The sequence below is a fragment of the Bos grunniens genome, chromosome 29 (assembly GCF_055505025.1).
Source record: "Bos grunniens cultivar Pamir isolate PY7600 chromosome 29, Bosgru_T2T1.0, whole genome shotgun sequence".
Lineage (NCBI taxonomy): Eukaryota > Metazoa > Chordata > Mammalia > Artiodactyla > Bovidae > Bos > Bos grunniens.
Genome location: NC_141193.1, coordinates 845,956 through 856,897, shown reverse-complemented (window position 1 = coordinate 856,897; position 10,942 = coordinate 845,956). Strand labels below are relative to the sequence as shown.

General features: G+C 62.0%; 1 protein-coding gene across 1 annotated transcript in view; it reads right to left on the bottom strand.

The window, feature by feature from the left end:
- Window positions 1–5,142: 5,142 nt before the first annotated feature.
- MUC2 (mucin 2, oligomeric mucus/gel-forming) overlaps window positions 5,143–10,942 on the bottom strand; it is a 28,348-nt gene continuing 22,548 nt past the window's right edge. The window contains exons 35-49 of the mRNA XM_086384515.1: window positions 10,595–10,778; window positions 10,104–10,329; window positions 9,135–9,313; window positions 8,819–8,888; window positions 8,599–8,699; window positions 8,463–8,494; window positions 7,785–7,962; window positions 7,496–7,600; window positions 7,238–7,278; window positions 6,953–7,075; window positions 6,694–6,792; window positions 6,288–6,416; window positions 6,057–6,096; window positions 5,608–5,734; window positions 5,143–5,515 (exon numbers count right to left, since the gene is read on the bottom strand). Coding sequence (XP_086240641.1) covers window positions 5,293–5,515; window positions 5,608–5,734; window positions 6,057–6,096; window positions 6,288–6,416; window positions 6,694–6,792; window positions 6,953–7,075; window positions 7,238–7,278; window positions 7,496–7,600; window positions 7,785–7,962; window positions 8,463–8,494; window positions 8,599–8,699; window positions 8,819–8,888; window positions 9,135–9,313; window positions 10,104–10,329; window positions 10,595–10,778 — 1,857 coding nt within the window. The 3' untranslated portion in view covers window positions 5,143–5,292. The remainder of the gene's footprint in view (window positions 5,516–5,607; window positions 5,735–6,056; window positions 6,097–6,287; window positions 6,417–6,693; window positions 6,793–6,952; window positions 7,076–7,237; window positions 7,279–7,495; window positions 7,601–7,784; window positions 7,963–8,462; window positions 8,495–8,598; window positions 8,700–8,818; window positions 8,889–9,134; window positions 9,314–10,103; window positions 10,330–10,594; window positions 10,779–10,942) is intronic.

Genomic DNA, 10,942 nt, shown 5'->3' with positions numbered 1-10,942 from the left:
TGGCCAGAAGAGCCTTAAAGAGATGGGATCTGATTCGACCCCATGAGCAAAGTCCTGAGGGCGCCTCAAGGCTCTCAAAGCTGGGTCATGCCCCTGGGTCCCTGCTCCGCCCTCCCGGTCACAGGCTGTGGGCTCGGCCCGGCCAGCTGAGTCCAGAGTGGGACTGACCACATGGGAGATGAGGGGCTCAGGGCCACTCCAGCCTGGCCGGCGGCTCCTCTCGCCCTTACCCTCAGCTGAGACCCGGGCACCCCGCTGCGTGTTCCCGGTGCTCCTGCTGGGGCCCGAGGGGCATGCTGGACGGCACAGGACACACTCACCAGGCCTTCCATGGGGTGATTCTAAAGCCCCAGCACTAAATCTGATGTTTGCTGCCTTTTTTGATCAATATCTCTTAACAAATGAGTAATAGTTCCTTCTAGTCTTGTTGTTCAGTCGCTGTTATGTCCTACTCTTTGAAACCCACTGGACTGCAGCATGCCAGGCTCCCCTGTCCTTCACCAACTCCTGGAACTTGCTCAACTCATGTCCATTGAGTCAGTGATGCCATCTAACCATCTCATCCTCTGTCGTCCCCTTCTCCTCCCGCCTTCAATCTTTCCCAGTGTCAGGTCTTTTCCAATGAGTCAGCTCTTCGCATCAGGTGGCCAAAGTATTGCAGCTTCAGCTTCAGCATCAATCTTCCAGTGAATATTCAGGACTGATTTCCTTTAGGGTGGACTGGTTGGATCTCCTTGCAGTCCAAGGGACTCTCAAGAGTCTTCTCCAACACCACAGTTCAAAAGCATCAATTCTTTGGTGCTCAGCCTTCTTTATGGTCCAACTCTCACATCCATACATGACCACTGGAAAAATCATAGCTCTGACTGTACAGATCTTTGTCAGCAAAGTGATGTTTCTTCTTTTTAGTACTCTGTCTGGGTTGGTCATAGCTTTTCTTCCAAGGAGCAAGTGTCTTTTAATTTCATGGCTGCAGTCATCATCCACAGTGATTTTGGAGCCCAGGAAAATAAAATCTGTCACTGCTTCCACTTTTTCCTCATCTGTTTGCCATGAAGTAATGGGACCAGATGCCATAATTGTAGTTTTTGAATGTTGAGTTTTAAGGCAGCTCTTCACTCTCCTTTACCCTGATCCAGAGGCTCCTTTAGTTCCTCTTCACTTTCTGCCACAGGATGGTATCACCTGCGTATCTGAGGTTGTTGATATTTCTTGCAGCAATCTTGATTCCTTAGGAAGCATCACTACAAACAAAGCTAGTGGAGGTGATGGAATTCCAGTTGAGCTATTTCAAATTCTAAAAGATGATGCTGTGAAAGTGCTGCACTCAATATACCAGCAAATTTGGAAAACTCAGCAGTGGCCACAGGACTGGAAAAGGTCAGTTTTCATTCCAATCCCAAATAAGGTCAATGCAAAGTATGTTCAAACTACTGCACGTTTACACTCATTTCACACGCTAGCAAGGTCATGCTCAAAGTCCTTCAAGCTAGGCTTCAACAGTGCATGAACTGAGAAATTCAAGCTGTGGAAGCTGGATTTGGAAAAGGCAGAGGAACCAGAGATCAGATTGCCAGCATCCATTGGATGCTAGAAAAAGCAAGGGAATTCCAGAAAACAGCTACTTCTGCTTCATCGACTAACTAAAGCCTTTGCTCGTGTGGATCACAACAAACTGTGGGAAACTCTTCAAGAGACGGGAACACCAGACCACCTTACTGTCTCCTGAGAAACTCACATGCAGGTAAAGAAGCAACAGTTAGAATCGGACATGGAACAGACTGGCTCCAAAAGCATACCTCAAGGCTGTATATCGTCACCTTGCGTATTTAACTTACATGTAGGGTATATCATATGAAACGCTGAGCTGGATGAATCACAAGCTGGAATCAAGATTGCCAGGAGAAATATCAATAACCTCAGATATGCAGATGACACCACCATAATGGCAGAAAGCAAAGAGGAACTAAAGAGCCTCTCAATAAAGGCGAAAGAGGAGAGTGAAAAACCTGGATTAAAACTCAACATTCAAAAAACAAAGATCATGGAGTCCAGTCCCATGATTTCATGGCAAATAGATGGGGAGAAAATGGAAACAGAGACAGACTTTATTTTCTTGGGCTCTAAAATCACTGTGGATGGTGACTACAGCCATGAAATTTAAGACACTTGCTCCTTGAAAGAAAAGCTATGACAAACCTAGACAGTGTATTAAAAAAGCAGAGACATCATTTGGCCAACAAAGGTGTGTATAGTCAAAGCCATGGCTTCTCCAGTAGTCATGTATGGATGTGAGAGCTGGACCATAAAGAAGGTTGAGCGCCAAAGAATTAATGCGTTTGAACTGTGGCTCTGGAGAAGACTCTTGAAAGTCTCTTGGAGAGCAAGGAGATGCAACCAGTCAATCCTAAAGGAAATCAGTCCTGAATATTCATTGGAAGGACTGATGCTGAAGCTGAAGCTCCAATACTTTGGCCACCTGTGTGAAGAGCCGACTCATTGGAGAAGACCCTGATGCTGGGAAAGATTGAGGGCAAGAGGAGAAGGGGACAACAGAGGATGAGATGGTTGGATGGCATCACTGATTCAACAGACATGAGTTTGAGCAAGCTCCAGGAGATGGTGAAGGACAGGCAAGCCCGGTGTGCTGCAATCCATGGGGTCACAGAGTCAGACATGACTAGGCAACTGGACAACAACAACCCTCCCACACGTCTGTGACCTGGGTGGGCCATTTGCAGGGGCTTTGGAGGGGGGGTCCTGTTCCCCAGAGCTCTTGCCGGGAAGCACCCATTTACCAAAGGCAGCACACTGGGCCCCGCAGGCGGTGGGGAACATCTACCATCTCACGCCTTTCCCCTGTCACAGCTCTGTTTGAGAGCCTGGTGGGCAGGCTGAGGCAGTTGCCCCCAGAGCAGAGGGGCAGGGTTGCTACCCACTGGTGTCCCGGCGGAGAGCAGACCCTCAGAGCCCTCACCAAAAAATGGGGGTGGGGGCAGAAATAGATGACCTGAAAAAAGCAAGGTAATGAACCGATACCACCCCCTGGGCTCCCCAGGTGGTGCTAATAGTAAAGAAGCCACCTGCCAACACAGGAGACGTAAGAGGTGCGGGTTCAGCCCCTACGTGGAGAAGGTCCCCTGGAGGAGGGCATGGCTGCACACTCCAGGATTCCTGCCTGGGAAATTCCATGGACAGAGGAGCCTGGAGGGGCCTGGAAGGCTACTGTCCAGTCACAGAGTCAGACACACCTGAAGTGACTTAGCGCCCACCACCTTCCACCCTTCCCTGCCCCCGCTGGGGTCCGGGGGGAGCCTGGGGTCACCGAGGCGTGCGTGCATATGTTCAGCTATTCTCTGGTTCATTTGTCCGGCGTGGGTGGGGCGGAGGCGGCCCCTGACTTCTCTGGGCCTGGGGCTGTTGCCTCCACGACCGTCTGCTGATGGTCGTCAAAATATTTCTAAGCCGAAAACCTCCTTCCAAACAAAACCTCATGAAACCCGTGTGTCCGGAAGAGACAAGCCAGGGCTGTTGGGCTTAAACTAGCAGGTCCGGAAGTGCAGCCCACCCCTGCCCGGTCACCGGGGAGCCCCCACTTCTCAGGGGCCCCAGAAGGCGGACGCTGGGCAGAGACTGAGGCCCCCCTGCCCCACAGGCCGCAGCTCCTGCCACCGACTCCTGTCCCGCAGGCCCCAGGGCTGGCGCTGCCGGGCGGGGCTAGCGTCCACCTCCAGAGCTCACGGCCCCCACAGCCAGGCTGGGCACAGGAAGAGCTCAGAGCCTGAGGTAGGTGCAGGGGTGGTTCCGAGGCTCCCAAAACCCCGCCGTGGCCATGCAGCTGGGCGGGCAGCCCCCATTGCCTTAGCAAACTTCTGCTCCAGGGAGGGACATAGTAGCGCCAAGGCGAACCCAGGCCCACTGACCGCCCAGGAGTCCACAGGGCAGGGCCAGCAGCTGTGTGAGCTCCTGGGGTCACCGGGAGCCAGGACCTGGGCTGGGGCTGCTGCTGCAGGATCCTGACCTGGTGTCCGTCAGGGATGGGCCGGGAGGGAACCGTCCAGCCGAGGAGAGAGCAGTGGATGGAGCGGGGGGCCTGGGTCTGCCCTGGGCAAGCCCGCTGGCCCCGGGGCAGCTTCTCCCAGCAGCCATCCATCATTCAGGCGTTAATGTGGCAGACAGGTGTCTGGGGTAAAGGGTACTAGGGGCCGTCCCAGGGGGTCAGCACCCTCCTCTTAGGCCTCCAACAATGCCCACAGGTGATGCTGTGCTCAAGGGTCCTCAGCCCAGGCGCCTGGGCACCCGGCCGCCTCCCAGCCTCAGGGTCCCTGGCCACCAGCCTTGCCCTCGGCCACAAAGCGTCAGATGGTCCCTCCCCAGAATTCCCACTCTGGCGGCTCGGCCAGCTCACAAAGCAGCTCCCCAACACACGCAGGAGGGTGGACACATACAGGCGAGTGGACACGTGATACATGCGGGCAAGCGGACACGCAACATACATGGGCAGGTGGACACACGTGGACACGTGTGGGCAAGTGGACCCACGCAGACACACGTGGGCAGGTGGACACACGCGGACACGCATGGGCAGGTGAACACGTGGACACACACAGGGCCGCCTCCAGCCCAGGTCCCCAGAGCCCCCTGCAGCTCCGTCAGGTTGGTCTGAAGGGTCTGGCGGCCCTGCCAAATGCTTTACGGCGGCCCGGGCGGACCCATAAGGTCACTGTCTGTCATTTTGGCAGCAGGTGGGACGTGGTTCAGGACCAGGCTTGTGTCTATTTCCCCCAGGAGGAAGTGCATTTCACACGCATGTATGCAAATGTTTGCATACTCACACACAGGTCACACAGGCAAACACACACTCACATGCGCACAAACAGGTGCAAACGCAGCTCAGTGGCTCCTTTTTCACAAATTCAGGCTCGGAGGGCCTCCCGCAGGGGTAGCCTCCAGCATCTCGAAGGCACAGAGAGGGCTTTGTGCACGCCAAGGGCGGGACAGGCATCCGAGCACAGCCCTCCCCATGTCCCGCGTGCAGAGCCTGGTGGCCAGGCCCCATGCACCCCCCTGGAAGTGGCCAGACCTGGGCTGTGCCCAGCAGCCCACCCAGGCCCCCAGCCACTACTGAAGCACACCAACACGGCGTGTCTGCCCAAGTTTATTTTGGAAAGCAAAGAATCGAACAAAGGCTCAGAAAATAAATACCTGCAGAGAGAAAGTCAGCTCAGAAGGCGAGGCAGCTGAAGGGATCATCGGGAAGGGGACGCGGGACGGTGGGGGCGGGCCCTCCCCTCACCCCCGCCCGGGGGCCACCCCGAGGGGCAAGGAGCGCCGGGCCCTGCGCTGGGTGGGCAGCTCGCACAGGGTGTCCTGGCACAGGCAGCTGTCAACGTGCGTGTAGGTGTAGCGGAGCGCGCCCCCGTCCGGGCACCGCAGCGTCACCTCCCGCTGGCTGGTGCGCTGCTCCCTGCAGCACGAGCACTTGTGGTCCAGGCCCTGGGCCTCGGCCGAGTACCTGGGGGAGGCAGGGTCAGGGTCCGCCGCCCGCTGCGGCGGGCACAGCCTCCCCCACCCGGCCCCCACCAGGCCCCGGCGCCCAGGACTCACATGGCAAAGGTCCCGCAGGACCCAGAGCAGTCGTTCATGGAGACCAACGCGGTACAGCCATTGTGTGAAATCTCCCTCATGACGGGGATGGCAGCGCAGGGGACGCTGGTCTCAATGCGAGGGACGCCTGGGGAGAGAGGCAGAGGCTGGGAGGGGGTCTCCGCCTTCTGTGGCCCTCCTGCCCCCCTCACGACCTCCTCCTGCCTTCCCAACCGCCACCCACTCCGGGGCCCTCAATCAAGCTGGGTCATCATGGGCTCCTGGAAGGGATTCAGGCTTCCTGGGCACCCCAGGTGATGTCCTCAAAGTCAGTGTCCAGCCGGGAGTGGCACAGAGGGGACGGGGCTCCAAGGGCACCATCCCCTTCCACCCCCTCCCCTCAAGGGGCCCAGAGGGAGCCCCCGCCAGGCCTGGGCCGCAGGGCCCACCCGCCCGAGGCCCACACTCACATTTCCTGCAGCAGCCATTGGGCATGAGCGTGATGGAGCCCTAGGGGGCAGGAGAGACAGTTGGGACCCCAGACCCCCCCGTGGTGACAGTGCCCCCTGCCAAGAGGGTGGAAGGGGCAGTTCCTGCAGAAGGGCCCAGAGCGGAGCCTGCAGCTGTTGCCACATCCTGCAATGGAGCCCAACCTCCCAGGGACATCAGGGCCCCACTCCAGGAGTGACGGGCCTGCTCACCTGGACGCAGGTGTTGGGGTCAAAGTCGGGGCAGGTGATGTTGGAGATGGATGAGATGAGCTGGTTGTGTATCTTCACGCAGCTGAAGAAGGTACAGTTGTTCAGGGGGTCACTCTTCATGTCTCTGGGCTGCAGGTCGGGGTCGGGGGAGTTCTGTGTGAGGCCAGGTAGGAGCCCTCCAGGCTGCTCCCTGACCACCTTGCCAAGTGCAGCCCATAGGCCCAGAGCTGCAGAGCCAGTGACATAGGAGGGGCCCAGGGACCCGCGGCCCACAGTCCCCAGATGGTCCATGTCCCACAGCGGTGGCCTGACTTGGAGAAGCCACCCAGAGGGCCCAAAACCCCAGACAGGTGTCCTGACGGGAGGCAGGACGTTCTCGGCCCTGCGGGCGGGGGCGGGGGCGCACCTTCAGGACCAGGCTCTGCTGGCCAGGCCGGGTGATGATGCAGTGGGTCTGCTGGCACTTCTTGCAACACTCCCCGGGAGCGTCCACCAGCTCAAAGCCCTGCAGGACACCGGGGGGTTGGCATGGGAAGAGGAAGGGCCCCTGGGGGTGAGGTGGGCGGGCCCAGCGCGCCGGGGCGTGGCGTGAGGTGGGCGGGCCCAGCGCGCCGGGGCGTGGCGTGAGGTGGGCGGGCCCAGTGCGCCGGGGCGGGGCTGCTCACCGGGCTGCACGTGGTGTTGCAGGGCACGTGGGTGCAGGCGATGACATTGAGCTGCGTGGCGTTGTCCCTGCGGTCCGTGCAGACGCAGTTCTGGCACTTGGATGAATAGACTGGAGAGCCGGGCTTTGGGCACAGGGAGGGCGGGTGAGGTGGGCCCACGCGGCGCCTCCCCTCCTCCAGGACGCCGCCAAGCGTCTGGCGAGCCTGACCATGAGCCTGCCCAGGACCCTGCCCCCAAAGCCCCTCTGCGCCCCCACACCACTCCCCACGGCCAGCAGGGCTCACCTGGTACTCGGCGTGCTCCAGCACACACACGCCCTTGGGCACTTGGGAGAAAGAACCAGAACAAGGGTCAGACTGTCCTGCCGGACCCCGGGGCGGATGCACAGCCAGTGGACAGCGTGGGGGCATGGGGCTGGGTGCTTCCACCAGGCAGACCCTGAGCCCCCAGGCAGGGGCCCCTTCAGCTGTCCTCTGCCCCCCACACCCAGCTGGAGCCCTGCCCACCCTAGGCCTCGCTCCCACCTGGCCCGGCCCACCTACCACACGAGTACAGGGGGCAGCACCTCCCGGGCACAATCTCGCTCTTCACCTGGAAGCCCAGTGAGCACAGCGGGGGCTTCTCCCTGCACAGGCTAGCATTGCACTCTGCAGGCAGTGGGGACACGCTGGTGAGTTTGCAGACGCTGCCCCAGGCAGGGCAGGCCCTGGGCCTGGGACCCCTCAACCCCCACCTGCCCAGCGCCCACGCCCCGCAGACACGCCTGAGGCCCCAGCCTCCCGGACCACGCAAGAGCCCGGCCACCGCGTGCCCCGCCGGTGGGGGCCTTACTGCAGGAGGTGAGATTGCAGCAGGTGTTGGCAGGGTCCACCTCCGTGAACGGGTAGGTGCCATCCTCCTCGCACTCCAGCCGGGGCTCCGGCCGGCACGTCTTGGGCTTGCAGATGATGCCGCTCCCGCCTTCCAGGCAGATGCAGTCCTTGCAGTCGAACTCGAAGTGTTCCCCGTACTGCAGGGGATGGGGAGCAGGCCCCGGTCAGCGTAAGACAGCACTGTGCCGCGTGGCCCACGGAGCGGCCGGCGGGAAACCCCGAGCCCTCCCCACCTCCGCGTGCCCGGGGCAGGCTCTGGGGAGCACACTCACACCACAGCTGGGACCTGCTCCGTGGGCCCACAGGCCTGGTGCGTGGCAGAGGCACCAGGTGTGTCTGCGGGGCTCACGCAGAGCAGAGCTAAAGAACCAGCCACGTGCCAGAGACACGCACGCCACAGGGCAGACAGGCCACAGGTGTAGCCAGAGCATCCGGGGCTAGTGGGCAGATGGGCGGGGTGGGCGGGCGGGCGCACAGAGGGGCGGGTGGATGGGCCCCGCACTGGCTCAACCTTCCAGGACTTCAGGGACTCATTACTCCGCCTCCGAGGGTCCCAGGTTTTCATCCACCCCATCCCGCCCCCCAAAATGCAGGGCTCATGGGAGGGCCTGGCCCCGGCGCCGAGGGGGTGCCCTACCTCTCTGGGCACGTTGTCGGGCCCCACGCAGCCTAGGAGAGAGAGGAGATAGGCCCTGTGAGCTCGGGCCCCTGCCACAGGCGCTGGGCTCAGCCCCGGGAAGGGGAGGGCAGAGGCCACGCGGTGGGCAGCCTACCGCACAGGTCCACGCAGACGTCAAAGCCAGGTGCGTAGCTGGTGGTGCCTTCGGGGCAGAAGCAGCCTTCTACCAGGCGTGTGCTGTTCGGCTGGGAGGGGCTAGAGGAGGGCATCAGGAGACGGGTGTGGGGATGGGTGGGACCGCCAGGCCCAGACAGGGCTGCCCAGAGCAGCACAGAGGGCCAGCCGGCCGTCCCAGCACCTCCACCGTGACTGACCTGGACTTACAGCTGGGCTCCTCCGTGGGGCCGCAGGCCCGGTACTCACGGTGGGCAGGGCATGTCACCGCTGGGGAAGGGCAGCGTCAGAGGGAGGGGCCTGGGCCCCCACCCCACCCCCACTGACCCCCGCCCAGCCCCTTCATAGGACCCCGTCCCACACAGGCCAAGCATGGCCTCAGCCCCTCATGCTGTCCCGAGCCAGGAGGCGGGGATCCAGCCCCACAGGGGTTAGCACAGTCAGTCTTCAGGTGGCCTGGCCCCCCACCCAGCCATGATTCCCACTGAGCCTGGGGCGGGGCAGGAGGGTACTCACGGCAGGCCCCGCCAGTGTGGTTCCGCCAGTCCACGCAGATGCCCTCCTGGGCACACAGGGCCGCGTAGGTCTGCAGGCTGGCACACTCCAGGTTCGAGCTGGGCACGTAGCAGCTGTCGAACAGGCAGGCTTCATAGTAGTGCTGGGGGGGTGCCACGGCGTGGCACTGGGCAAACAAGCTGTGGAGGAGGAATGCAGGTCACGGGCTGGCTGGTGCCCCCAGCCTCTCACGTCACCCTGCCCAGCACCTCCATCTGGGCTGCACCCCCTGGGGGCCCAGCTCAGCCTGTACCACCAGACCGATGCCCGTGTGCTAAGAGTGGGAACAGAGCATCAGGGGTACAGGCTGGCCTCAGGGACTCGGGCTGGCCTCAAGGGCTCGAGCTGGCCTCGGGGGCACCGGCCTCGGGGGCTCGGGCTGGCCTCGGGGGCATGGGCTGGCCTCGGGGGCTCGGGGTGGCCTCGGGGGCCTGGGCTGGCCTCGGGGGCAGGGGCTGGCCTGAGGCCATGGCCGCCAGCACTGAGGCCAGAGGAAGAGCACTGTGCTTGGCCCCTAGAGAGGGAAGGTCTGTGTCTAAGTGGTCACCAGGTGCCAAGGTCCCCCAGCAAGGCCAGCAGGGGCCGTCCTGGCCTCCACACACACACCTCTGGGGGTGAGGGGCTCGCTCCCACTGATAGCAGCTTTGGCCCCCTCTCTAAGCCCAGATTCCCCTCCCCAACATCAGCTATGGATGCTAACTCTATCCTGGGTCAACCGGCCTACCCCAGCCTTCAAGCTCAGCAGACGCTGCACCATCTCAGGAGGCAGGAGAGACGGGATGGGGGGAGTCACAAAGGGCCCTGGATACCCTACAGGAGCCCAAGTCCTGGCCCCGCTGTGACTGCCATCTGCCTTCCCAGCCCCAGGCCCAGCGCCAGTGGCCTTTCCGCGGCAGACCAGGTCGGGGTGCGGCTTCCGGGGCGGATCACCTGTCCTTGATGAGCTCACAGAGCGGAGACGCACAGCCCTTCGTGGGGAAGCTGCTGGTGCCCGCCGAAGGCGAGGGGGCCGGGCGCCTGGTGGTGAAGCCGGTGTGGGGACAGCGTGGCTTGGAGGGGTCGTTCACCACCCAGGAGTCGGCCGCGACCTCGCAGTTGTCAATGCTCTCCCCGCTGGGCAGCACACAGTCATCCAAGGTGCTGTTGGTGCACGTGCCTGTGCGGGTGGGGAGGCCACGTGAACACACGCCAGGCCCGGCCGTCCAGCAGGGCAAGCCCCCGGGACCCCTGCTCCAGCCCGGGTCCCTGGAGGGCACCTGGCCGGGCCTAAGGGCACAGACGCGGCTCCGACTGGCCTCCCACAGGGGCCAGACCCAGACGTGGCCGGGGGCCCGTGGGGGCCTGAGCAGTGTGCAGAGCCACCCCTGGGGAGCAGCTCCCGCAGCCAGCCTCTGCCAGGCCGTCCTCCCCCAGGGGCTCACCACACTGGCCCTTCGTGTTGTTGCCGAACAGGCGGTAGGGCAGCCGGATGGAGAAGGAGAGGCCGTTGTAGGACACAAGGGCACCCAGCTCGGGGATGTCAACCATGTAGTTGATGCCCGACTCGTACACCCGCAGCCCGAACTTGGTGTAGGGCAGCGCCACAGCCTGCCTGTTGACCTGCACCTGCGGCAGGAACCCCGGGGCGGGGGGTCAGGGGGCGGGGTGAGCCGTGGGGGCCACCCCTCCCCCTCCCCGCTTCCTTCCCATCACACTGGGCCAGATCCTTGTCCTGACTAATCCCAGGAGCCAGGTGGCAGGGGCACCGTCCTCACGGTCCGCCCGGGAGG